The following is a 14,100-nucleotide window of genomic DNA, read 5'->3' as shown; positions in this document are numbered from 1 at the left end:
TAAATATTTTCGTGTTGTGAAACTCTTTGACATACAAAAACATGATTACCCTATGAAGAGTTCAAACTAAGACCCTGAGAAGAAGAATCAACATTTGAAATAAACACTTGGCTAATGATAAAAGTTATAAAGTATCCTGCGGAAAAAATATAATATAATTATTTTATCATGATTTAATTATATTTCATTTATTTTTAGAACAGTTATTTTTTTCTTATTAGCTCCTGTATATCATTTTTCTATCTATTTTTTCTCATTATAACTATTGGACGCATACTGTATATCTGATATCCGACACATACAGATATTAGTCATATTCTTTGATATCACGGAATCATTTTTTATGTCAGGAATTGATGAATAGTCAGTATTATTTGATATAAGCAAAATTAGTTTTTCGTATCATAAAAAGAATTGTTTTATTTCAAACTATGAATTATTGATATTACAAAATCTAGTTTCTGTTATCAAGTAATACAATTATTTTCTAATATCAAGAAATCGAATTCCTGATATCAAAATAAGAAAAGCATTTTTGATATCGAGGAATATTTGTTGATATCATAAAATATTTTCTGAAGAAAAAAATGTTTATATGAGGAATTCCATTATTATGAACTATCAAAAAATGTCCAGATGTAGGCCCATTATAATTTACTTTTATAAATTGTGACTTGGTTGTAATGTTGATTCATTGGCGCTCATACCAAATCTTCCTATATTCATATAGTATGCATGTATTAGATAATATCAATGTGTATTGCATAGTTGCTCAACATTAACCTTATAGTCTCCCTTCTTTCTTGTTTTTCATTTAAGATCATGGAGATGTAATATGATTGACAGCTTCGATAGACCACTGCACCTCCTATTCGTATTGTTTATTTGTCGTTCTCCCTTTCTTATGTAAATAATAAACTGGTCACCTGAATCGACTACCCAAGCGTTTAGTTTGACCAAATCATAATTTGTCACTAAACAGTTAATTTTTCAGTTTTTCTTTATTTTTGTTCTGTTAGTCTCCCATGATGGACTTAGCAGCTATGAACAAATGCATTATATTTTTCGCATGTATTTTAATTATGCCTTTTGATGGTTTTCTTAGAATGGACCAAGGACCAAATCAACAATCAAAATTAGGTAAGAAAAATTTCAAAAGTAATCTGCTGCATTAAAATTGTTTTTTCTTCTGTCTAAATCATCAACTGTTACCAGAAAAATGGATAAATAATATTGGCAATAAGACAGAACAACAAATCAATTGTTAAGACAATTGATAATCCTTATTAATATATTACATTTCAGCCAGGAGTACATATACCTATATAGATAATCCTTATAAATGTACAGATTTTTATAAATTCGGATTTGTTATTTGAAAACATAATCTGCTTGTATCTAAAGATATTTTCATTTAAAAAACAAATTACAAGGTTTCCTGTTTTCTTCTAAGTATATACATCGTAAATATCATTTTTATTTCGTATAAGACAAAGTCTATTGTTTCTATCTATATAATTCCATCCTCATTGTTCAGTAAAGGCTCCAAAAAAAAATACCCTTTCCCAAATGGTATCCTATCATTTATCTAATCGTTGTATAAATATTTTAGCAACAACCAAAAATAAAAGTAAAAAAACTGGACATTTTTCCATTAACTTTCTATTACATAATTCATCGGAAGGTACTTAAACCTTGTTGATAAATATTCCGTATCAACTTTATAAATTATACACAAGGGTCTTTGATTATAGATTTAGGTACTAACGTTGTTTGTCATCTAAATAACTTTTTATAACTTTTTTTATTTAGAAGTCGTTGTGATATGTATTTTTATTTGTATTCTTGTTTTTCTGCATAAAAGTCAAGAATATGTCAGATCTCATACATTCGTTTGATGTGTTTGGGCTTATTATTTTGCACTTTGATAAGAAACTTTCCGTTTTGAATTTTCCTTTGAAAGTTAGAGACAGTATATTATTTTTTTTCAGTCAAAACCATGTATTTGTTTCAGTTTGTATAAAGCAACAAAATTTTTAATTTCATTTATAGCTTAATGCTTATGTAGTGCGATTTGTATTTTAAATATATTTTAAATATGAAGTAACTGTGAATGGGTATAAAAAAATGGATAATATGTTTCAAAAATTTCATCTCAATATTCGACAAAATTCAATTTTGAAACAGACTATAACAATACTGTTCCAATTCAGATACACACAGACAATTGACATAGTAATTATTATCATAGGTAGCTCCCACGCTAACAAACGACGATTAAATGTAGGTGAAATAAAGTGTACTTTAAATACGCTACCAAAATAAAATTTATTCACTATGTAAACGTAACATAATACAAACTTATTATTTTTAATTTAAGCGTGTCAAATAAGCTACACGTTAAGGGAATTCAAGATAAACAAATGAAATCGAGATTTTATCAATGAATAAAAAATCAGAAATGTAGCAATATTCATGAAACTTCCTTCAAAACATATTTAGAAGACAATAACAATCGAAACCAAGGAGTAAACAAAAATTCACAAAACCAAGGAGTAAACAAAGACTCACAAAACCAAAGGACATTTACATCAACAGTTATGAATAATAATTAAGGAACAACACGAACTCCAATAAAAACCGGGAGTGAAATCAGGTGCTCCGGAAGGGTTAGCATTTCCTACACCGTATACGGCACCCGTCGTGTTATTTCTTTGTTTAGTTCGGTAATAATGGAAGGTAATTATGACTGAAGAAGAATATTTTTTCAAATTATTGAATCAGACCATTTTTGTTATTATAGTCATAGGACCCCCTCAACCAAACGGGTAGCTATAAAAACGAATTATAAACTAGACTTTAAATTAATAGATGAGCATAAGGAATGTATATTATTGATTATAAATATCGGTTTTTAGAAAATATTTTAATATCATATACACATACATTTTGTATATTTCCAAATATAGAATTGGAACGTATTAGATTTTACGAAAAGTAAATGACTCTGTAAAAAGCGCATTTGGTACAATACTTTTAAAACCACAAGTGAATGATGCCTTTAAAGATGTAGATAAGATAAAAAATAATTAAAATTTAGAATCACAACTAAAAATCTTATTTCAAAAATCAAATAATGAGGAAAATAATTTTATAAAAGAAAATGAATCGACATTAGAAAAAGAGATAGATAAACGATATGAATACAAAGCTTAAGAGCACAAAAAATATCAAAACAAGCGTGAATAGAAAAAGGAGAAAAATAGAAAATGGATAGTTATTAGGTCTTAAAATCTAAACAAACGAATAGATAAAACTCAAATTGAAAAACAATAACGATAAAATAGAAACAGATTAAGATAAACTTTTAAAGCTGGGCAGGGATTTTTATTCTAAATAATATGAACAAAAAACGGATAAAGATGTTTATATATAACTATTACTAAAACAAAACTTAGTGATATATTATAAGAAGAAGAAATAGAAATTGTGTGACGAATATGCTACTCTAGAAGAATTAACTATTGCAGTCAATAATTGAAAATTAAACAAAAGTCATGGATACGATGGGATAAACATTAATGGTAGTAAATATTTTGGGGACTTCTTCGACCTCTACTTGTAATTTAGTTTTCTTTTTAAAAAAAAATCAACTGCCGATTACGCAAAGACAAAATTTACATTGTTGATTTATTAGATAAAATGATCCTTTGAAAATTACTGACCAATATCATTATTAAATAGTGATTATAAAATACTCTCATATTCTTTTGAGGTAAGAATAAAACAAATATAAATCTATTCATTTATGCTGATAACAAAAAGATACATCTATGATCAACAGATTTATAGCTTATCATTTACGCCAAAAACATGATGTGATAGATTACGCAGATAAGAGTTACAAGGAAGGTGCTATTTAATTCATAAATTTTCAGAAGACTTTCGACACAATATGGAATTTTATGCATCATACTTTATAGAATATTTTGGTTTTCATAAACCCTTCATAAACTGTTCCAGCTGCATGACTAAAGATTTAAGCTAAGAACGAAATTTTAACAGTTTATTATAAAGATAATATTGAAATTGAAAATATGTGCAACAAAAAACATATTACATCAAAACCTCGATCAACATAAAATTTCTTCAAAAAATTGGCAAAACTGAAGTGGGGAAAAAAATAGAAATCAATTACAATTTTTCCAAATATATAATAACATTTATGCACCAACATTTAAACCTGAATAAACTTAAAACATTTATATTGAAATTTAATAAGTTGCATTTTTACAAACAGATCTCTACTAATAGAAAATCGAATTTATTCCATAGTGTCAACTTAAAATCAATCAACAGCACTTTGTTTTTTGAATCAATTTTAATTTCTAAAAAAGGTTTTTGGGAAATTATAAATACAATTTTATCTCAAATAAATTTTGATAAAAAAAAAATAACTTAATGATTTAGCATTCGGCTACAAAAAAAATGAAAATTCGAGTATGTCGGATTTCATAAAAATCTTACTTATTTAGGATTTGCTATCTACTAATCATACTTTGAAGGCCGTATATTGACCTATAATGGTTTACTTTTCTAAATAGTTATTTGGATGAAGAGTGGTATCATTGGCACTCGCATCACTTCTTCTTATATCTATGTATTAAACCAAAGAAATACATTGACTTATGTGTTCGTACAATTTAAATTTGAAGAAAACGTGACATCATACAATCTAGACAAAGCGATAACATTAATTTAAAAAAACACATAAAATCCAAAAAGTAAAACATTTTGTCTTTTTTTTTTCTGCAGACATATATCATACTATGCAAATAAAAATAAGAACTAACCTAGTAAGTTTAATATCCAAGTATAATGTGGTTAAATCAACAAATTCACATTAAATATCCATTTAAAATATGCTTTCACCTTCAAACAAGGTAAATACACAATCATAGATACCCAGGACTAAATTTTGTATATACGCCAGACGCACGGCTTGTCTACAAAAGCCTCGATCAGTGATGCTCTAATCCAAAAAAGTTAAAAAGTCCAAATAAAGTACGAAGTTGAAGAGCAATGAGGACCAAAATTCCTTAAAGTTTTGCCAAATCCAGCTAAGGTAATCTAAAGATTCGATCTATATAAAACCCTGTTCTTAACAGGATCTGGATACTATACAGTTAAAGCTGCAGCAGTAACATCATTGTAAACAGCTCTAGTGCAAAACATTTTAATTTAAAGTTTTCAAATACGTAACTGAGAAGCTTAAAAAATAAATTGATATTATACTGATATTCAAAGGTATGCCGCTCCTGGTGGGTTTTTTTTTTGTTAGTTTTTTATAGACATTATTTCATAAAAAGGTTATCATTCATTGACGGTCAATAGTTATAACATCAATAGTAAAATCATGAAAATACTGAACACCGAGAAAATTTCAAAACGGAAAATCATTTATAAAATGGCAAAATAAAAAATAAAACACATTAAACGTCATATTCCTGACTTGGCTTAGATATGTTTTAATGTAGAAAATGGTGAATTAAACATGATAAATTAATGGTTGGTATAAACATGCGATGAGAAGAGCTATTAGTTAAAAAACTCAAAACATAATGAAATAAGATATGAGTCAGGTAGGATACTATCACAATGAATGAGGTTGATTTAAAAAATATATATAATTATAGACCAATATCATAACTAAATAGTGATTATAAATACTTCCATTCTCTTTAGCGTTTAGAATATAAAAAAAGCCAAATCTAATCACTAATGCTGTTCAAAAAGGATACATCAAAGACAAATTCGTAGGTTTTAATCTACGTCAAATAGAAGATGTAAAAGATTACGCAGATAAGATTGATATAGAAGGTGCTATTTCATTCAAAGATTTTTCGAGAGCCTCCGACATATAAAATTCTAATTTTATGTATCATACTTAAGAAAATTTTGAATTTCATAAACCCTTTATTACATTACAAGTTTGGTTTTTACGGGAACATTTTATTTATGCCACTCCATGGATAAAACTAAAGGATTCTGAATATCTGGCAAAATATCAAATCTAGAGTTAACATCCCTACGCATTACAATGTAGTGGTTCATGTAAAACATGCGATGAGTATAGCTATTAGTAAAAAAGAACACAATACGTAAAGAACTAAGAGAATAAGAGTCAGGAATACTATCACAATTAATGAGGTTGTTGTAAAAAATAATATAATAGAAATTTAGAAACTTAATGGTATAATCTGATATATGGTAATTTAAAGGTATCTCTATGCACTTGTAGTTAATAAACCATAGGATTTTGATAGACTTGTCAATTAGTTATTTTGAAGAATTAACATACAATAAAATAAGTTTGATAGACAGTTAGTAATCTGTAAATTAATCAGATTACGCACCGTTATGCAAATTTCATTAGGTGTAAATGTAAAGACAAAATATCATGAAAAAAGGTCAATGTTTGAAATGTGAAATTATTTCTGTTGTTGTTTTTCTACCACTGTAATTCTATCATCTTTTCAGAAAATAACGATGATTTGTACCAATTATAGTTAAGATATATGGTAAAGTGAGAGCGTCTCACTTAAACTTCTAACAGTGGTGCTTTACGTTAAAAAACAGACTAATAACAGTGGCATACACGTCCCATATGGAATCATCATCCTTGATGACAGTTCGTGGGAAAAAAAGATTTATTTACTTTATAGTATTCCTTTAAGTTACGATTGGTAAATGGTAGAAAGGAACTAAAAATTTGATATTCCAGAATCCAACAGAAAATCCTAGTGTTATTGCTTCGACAATTTAGTGGTTATGCTAAAACTTCTCGTATATTCATTAAGTTTTAACCTTTTTTTAAACTTTCATATAATTCTGTGACATAATTTAATTTAAAAGTCGAAATCTACAATTTCAAAACAACTATTACTTGATGTGCTGAAACAAATTGTTAAAATATATATATAAAAAAAAACATTTACTGTAGCTTTCACAATTTGATGATATATACTATAAGTAAAATTGAGGAGGAAATGAGCAATATGTCAAAGAGACAACAACCCGACGATAGAGCAAACAACAGTCGAAGGCCATCAGTATATTTGTTCAGTTATTGCGCATCAAATAAATTTTGTTTATTAATTCTGTATTTTTGTAATTTTACCACTTCTACGACTACAGCATTAGCAACAACTACAACAGCTCAGCCTACAACCGATGCTGATCAGCTGTGTGTACAAAAACGTGGAACAGGATCACATTTGTGTAGGGTGAGTCTGGATATATATAAATATATATATAGCTATACGTACCTAAAGCAGACAAGTGTATATGTACTAGCGAAAATGTTTTGTTATTAATATGAATATGTATTTTGTTATCAGGAAGTTAAATCAACCTACGTATTGATGATATAAACACATGCACGCCCATGGCTCTTCCATCTGTATTGGTCTTTTGAAAAATGTTGTTTGTGCTGTTTTTAGACATTTCTACAACGAAGTTTGTTTTACACACGTATAGGAATTTAGTTTTTATCCAACGCAATCATTGATTTGAACGTAGTTTTCAATTAAGACTCGTTTATATATATAAATGAATTCGAATCCCGGCGAGGGAAGAACCAAAAATCTGCGAAAGCAAATTAACAGATCTAGCATTGTTGGGTTGATGTTAAGACGAGTAGTATATACATTATGTACAAAGCCATGTATCACCATCATTGATGGCGATCCGATGGATACATCTGTTGTAGAGTTGTCACTTACTCAGACGTACTTTTTCTGTGACTGTATCTTCCATTAATTTGTAGGATCCTTTACTACAGATAATTTAGCCGATCTGTAACAATAACATCCTCATGCCTTATATATCATGTACTGTAGTACGCCGCTAGATTAAAACTGACGAGGAAAGGTAACACACGGCCAGCGAAAGCTCTATTCTAGAGCCCAGGTGGTCGTGTGGTCTAGCGTTGACGGCTGCAGTGCAGGCGATTTGATGTCACGATATCACAGTAGCATGGGTTCGAATCCCGGCGAGGGGAGAGCCAAAAAATTGCGAAAGCAAATTTACAGACCTTACATTGTTGGGTTGATGTTTAGACGAGTTGTAAATATATATATCTATATATAATAAAAACTATAAAACAAATTCCCATACGTTTCGGCCATTAATTTGTTTTATAGTTTTTATTATACAATCATTCAGAGACTTTATATATCTACATATATATATATATCTTTACGTACCTAAAGCAGACAAGTGTATGTATACTAGTGAACTTTGACAACATTTATAATAATCTATTCATCTTTTTCCATACGTTTTTTTTTTCATGTACTCTTGACGCATTTTTTTTTGATATAACTGTGCATAAAAACAAAATAACTTTCAACCTTTCAGAAACCGTAGCCAATTAAACATATCAAGTAGTGGAATTAAAACGAATCTAAAATTTATCTATCAAAAGTTAACAAAATTATAGTTTGAATTAAGTTTGCATCCGAAAATCCTATTTCAAAAGATCTGGGTAAAGAAACTACAATTTGTGGGAGATTTCATAGACATAATTGTGCAAATCGTGATACAAACATGAAATTTGGTATAAAGGTTTACTTAATGATACTTAAAAAAATCCGCTGTTTGCCAGGAAAAAAAACATTTTTTGTTCAAAATAGCCACCTCGCATTTCAGGAATAGCGTCATTACAAATTGGCAATAATTCGTCAATCCTTTGAAAGGTGTGTTATATGTAAAATTCAATGTTAGATTTGATAAAAAGTAAATTACAGTTCCTAAATTACGAGTAGACAATACATTAATGAAACTTATGGTGACTTCCGGTTTCAAAATGCCGGCAAAAAAGCCAAAAAATGTTTATACTTTCAAGCAACTTAACAAGGGATCCTTGAAAAATGTGTCGTAGGTATAATCCAATGTAAGTTATGATTAAACGTTCAAAACAATTTCTTAGTACGACAAAGCAACAAATAAACGAAAACAAATAGTGACTTCCTGTTAAAAAATGGCGGAAAATATGTTGTTTTTTAATTTCCATCAACTTAACAAGTGATAACACTTTTTTTTAAGTTTAAGTTAAGTTTAAATGCCGAGTTTGGTTAGAAAGACTGGTTGCTTATCTTACAATTATCTGATAGTTGCCTTTACAAAAAGTACAAGGAGGGCCAGAACAAAAGCATCCACAGTTACCAACACAGCTTGATTTTTACATCCGCATTTCAAAATTTCCTGACACGAGATGAAACGGCAGTCAAAGAAGTCATTTTGGTTTCCAACTGTCATTGAGTCTAACTTTCATCTAACCCCAGTGATCATGACTAGGTACATGTACCTGTCGCATACATGAATCAGACTGAGCCAAGAAAACTCCTCCTTGGTATACTTTTATTTTGATGTGCTCTGGAAAAGAACCTCCTGTAGGCGGAATTACATCACAATGCCACTGCTTCCAGGAAAAAATTCACATCGTGTCTCGCTTCATACTTAAGCCAATAAAACTCCTTTGCATCTGGAAAACCTTCCATTGTTAGCCAAGCTGACCTCTTCCCTTTCTCACGACAATTCGACAAAGCACCACATGAACTGAGTGCATGGGCGAAAGAAAGAGCAGCTACACATGGACCAAACGCATTTGATATGTCACGTGCAGGAAGCCATCAGATGTTGTTATTCCTGCCATAAACTATCAACAATTTGTTCTACCCGATTTTGCGATTGACGCAAATCTTGATACTTTTACATCTGTGTCAGTACTACATAAAATACATTTACAACACTTTTCATAATAATGCCGAACATGGACAAATATTCGTGCTTCTGCTTCTTCATGATTACCTGGGGGATAGATAGGAAGTATCGTTGTGAAATTTCAAAGAACATTTTCACCATGAGTAACATACACATTTTTATAAATCTCATAAGAAACAATTTGAAAGCAAGAAACTTGAACAATTTCGTTTTGTTGTCTTCTTCACAGAGAAAACTACTACAAACCCTTTGTGTTTTACCAGAACCAACACCTTTCCATCTGGCACAAGAACCTTGCTTTTGTCTTGTCACAGCTATTTAATTATTCCTTTACTAAATACAATGTCTACTTTTGAATACCTATCGATGCAATATTTTATATAAGGCAGTATGACATCATTAGCATAATCGTCAAATAGTTTTGCCCAACTTTGTGACCTAGAATAAACCCTTGCTTCCCCACCAACGATAAATGCGTCCAAATTTGGATCAGCAAATCGCAGAATGTTTCAAGTAAAATCCATTTACAGCGATTTGATACCACTAGTTCAAGTGACATCCTGAGATAAAGATTAAGGAGCAGTTAAGTTTTTATCGATAAAGAAATATTCCAAGAAAACTGTCTATATGTATTAAGAAATAAGAAGGCACGGAAAGATATTGCAATCACTTTGAAGGTTCTCTAGCTTTGTTTTGTATACAGACGATTCCAGTTTAAGTTTCTTTTTGGTTATAAAAAGCAGGTTCCCCTTTGTATAGCAATCTTCAAAAGATCTTCGTATTTTTTGGACCAATATCTTGGGGTTTTTTTTACATATCTTACCTGTTTCCGAATCAACAATATTTTTTATAAGGAGTATTTTGTTTTAAATCTGAAGACTGTTTTATAAATGAATTTAAAGGCTCGTTCATCATTTTCCATAGCCTTTAAAGCTGTTTAAAGAAATTTTTTTTGTGTTTTCGTAAAGTCTTCATTATGTCGTTATAGTTATCAAAAGTACCAGGATTATAATTTTATACGCCAGACGCGCGTTTCGTCTAATAAGACTCATCAGTGACGCTCAGATCGAAATAGTTAAAAAGCCAAATAAATACAAAGTTGAAGAGCGTTAGTCTGTTGTAGAATGACCCAAACTACTAGATCTTTCAAATTAATCTTCTAGTATACTGACTCCTGGTCCAGCAACCATCCATTTGTCTCAAAGGGATCTCCGGTTAATCTCATGGCACCAACATCGCCCTTCACAATTGCATTTATTCTGTTTTTGTGTTTGATCAATTGTGTTACAAGTAAGAAGTTCGCTAGTCTTACGTAGAATGAAAATATCCTTTTCAAAATGAATTTGCCACCTATGGGTAATGTTCGGGAAGGAAAGTCATATCTCGGAGACTGTCTAATTGTAGGTACATTGGAACATACTTAAAAAGAATCTGCCTCTCTTGGTGTTGCAATATTGGCTTCAGTAAGACAACATGCTTATCCCTTATCACGAAATATATCACGCAGACTTTTCAAGTCATCTCAATGTGCAATCCATCAAACAAGACGATACACATACATTTTCCTTACAAATCAGGACATTCCCAATGAATTTGCTTAAGCTTTTTCAAAAGTGGCTGATCTACTTTTGCAATTGATATTGCTCCGGGATTAACCACATTTTCGCCTTGACCATCGAGTACATGGGAATTGCCTGGTAGTGAATGTAAATCGCTCTTGATTTCTATAAATAATTCGCACATGTGTATTATAACCTTGAAAAATATATTAAACCAATTCATTATATTATTAGAAATCCAAAAACAATAACTACATGTTTATGGTAAATAGGTCAAATCTTTTCAAAAGAATTTTGTTACATTTTCGCGCATGAGCAATACTGAATATGTCCAACGTTCATTTTTAATAATAGGAAGGTATCCACCAAACCTGGTCATTGGTTTTCACTAAAAGAAGTCCAAAGAAAAGTTTTCAAAAAAAAATAAGTATTTTCAAACTAAAGAAAACAGACATTTTAGAAATAGGCCGTGGCCATCTTGTAGTTTTTTTTTTTAATGGTCAGTAGTTATTTCTTAAAAAGTATATAATAATGATGCTTTGTGGTAATTTTCATGCGTGTATCATTATTTGCGCAATTCCCTCGATTTTGCTTGCTAATATCTTCCACTAAATTACTATAATCATGATGCAACATTTGACAATCAAAAGTTTTTTTACTAAACATAACTGTTTTTATTGATATGCATCTTTGGATAAACACTGTATACAAAAAAAAAATCCAGAACATTTAGGTCATGTTTTGTTAACAAAATATCCACCTTTCAAAATACGTAGACAGTAAAACATATAAACTTATGGAATTAATACGAATCCTGAATCTTACTCTGAAATTTATCTTGTAAAAGTTCACAAAATTATATTGTGTATTAAGATTGCATTCGTCGAACTTGTTTTAAACTGGGTAATCCAACTACAATTGTGTTAATCATGATACAACATTTGGCAATCGAAAGTTTTGAACTCAACATAACTGCTTTTATATTTATGTATTGTTTGTACTTCTTTTTAAGTACTTCTTCATCATGGATTATTCCTCCATAGTACAAAACTGTACTCTTCCATGTATTGTGATCATGTAATATATTACCTCTTCATCGGAAACTAATCCTCCATATGTACAAAACTGTACTGTTCAATGTATTGTGATTGTTTGTTTTTCAGTACTTCTTCAACCAAGATTATTCCTCCATAAGTACAAAACTGTACTTTTCAATGTATTGTGATTGTCTTGTTTTAGTACTTCTACATCGGAACTTATTCCACCATATGTATAGAACTTAACTGTTCCATGTAAAGTGATTATCTTTTTTTTCAGTACTTCTACAACCAAGATTATTCCTCCATATGTACAAAACTGTACTGTGCAATACCAAATACAAACACCTGTTATGAAAATAGGATTCAGGACTACATTCTCTGTGGAAATAAAAAGGTTTGTCACAACTATAATATCTCCTCGGAGGAGAAACATTCGAATTAAGACACTTTCAATTGGCTTTGTTATTTAAACAGTTAAAACATATGAATATAACATTTAGAAACTTTAAAACCTATGTTAACAAATTATGATAAATTGCCAAGAGGCAACATGTTCAGTATAATGTTGATAACTAAGGTTAGCTTCGTATTTCCTTTGCAACATTTAAAGACATTACATTGCCATAGAGACATAGCAGCAGTCTACTAATGTTCCGAATGTGAATTCTTTTTGATATATACAACTTAATAGAAAAACTTTGATCTAAAACTAGTTCAGCCTTGTTTCTTTGACAGCGTATGACGTAACTCAACCGACAATCTGCACCAGATTGAACTTAAATGGGCATTTCAGAGAAAAGTTAACATAAGAACAGCATAATATGACTAAAAAAACTTAAAGGTATTAAAAAACTACCCCAAAGGCATATTAAAAATGTTTTACTGGATTTGAAGTTTACGTGTTTACATTTGCGCACATGCTTTATGTGTAATTCTTAAAAATGCAGTTATCATGGTTATAATTCACTTGTGTTTGTTGATACCAAAATAATAGAGTTTAATATCTAGAAATTTGCAAAACCTTTTAAACCATCAAATGTTTATTCATAGACATGATCAATATGGCAATAAATTCTTTACAGTGGTGTATATCTGGTGTATGTACGTCAGATTCAAACGCCCCTGCGGGAGATGGTGAGTGCAGATTAGTTCTATACTTTTCCATCTAATGTTGAAAAATTTGAATGTCCACTGAAATTTTAAAACGTAATTTGTTGTCTTAAATTTTCAACATTTATAGAATTAAAAAAAAAAGATGTAATATAATTGCCAATAATACAGCTCCCCACTAGAAGTCAAATTATATAGAACAAATATAGGTCAATGTACGGCCTTGAAGTTTGGTGAGTTGTAAAATAAAGGCAACTGTAGTATACCAATAAATCGATAGAAAAAAACAAATCCGGGTCACACACCAAAACCAAGGGAAACGCATTAGACAAAATCCGATCAGAATAACAAATATAACATCAAAACTAAATACATGAATTTGGGATAGAAAGTACCGTGACACGTCTTATAATAATGTGAATTCACACTCGAATATAATAGGAGACAAACGACACAAAAGAAACACAACGTTGAAATTAAACACACACAGAAACGAACTATAATATAACAATGACTATATTCCTGACTTGGTACAGAACATTTTTTAAAGATGTTTTCTCTCCATCAAAGTTATAATACATCGAGTTTTTTAAGTGGCACACTTC

At 30.0% G+C, this 14,100-nt stretch overlaps 1 protein-coding gene across 1 annotated transcript in view; it reads left to right on the top strand.

The window, feature by feature from the left end:
* Window positions 1-14,100, top strand: part of LOC134694497 (integumentary mucin C.1-like) — a 31,948-nt gene that overhangs the window by 13,477 nt on the left and 4,371 nt on the right. The window contains exons 2-4 of the mRNA XM_063555510.1: window positions 7,198-7,286; window positions 12,663-12,779; window positions 13,468-13,519. Of these exons, the coding sequence (XP_063411580.1) occupies window positions 7,198-7,286; window positions 12,663-12,779; window positions 13,468-13,519 (258 nt within the window). The remainder of the gene's footprint in view (window positions 1-7,197; window positions 7,287-12,662; window positions 12,780-13,467; window positions 13,520-14,100) is intronic.

Source organism: Mytilus trossulus, chromosome 13 (assembly GCF_036588685.1).
Source record: "Mytilus trossulus isolate FHL-02 chromosome 13, PNRI_Mtr1.1.1.hap1, whole genome shotgun sequence".
In the NCBI taxonomy this organism is placed as follows: Eukaryota; Metazoa; Mollusca; class Bivalvia; order Mytilida; family Mytilidae; genus Mytilus; species Mytilus trossulus.
The sequence above is the reverse complement of the archived record's forward strand: the minus strand, read 5'-3'. Positions and strand labels throughout refer to the sequence as shown.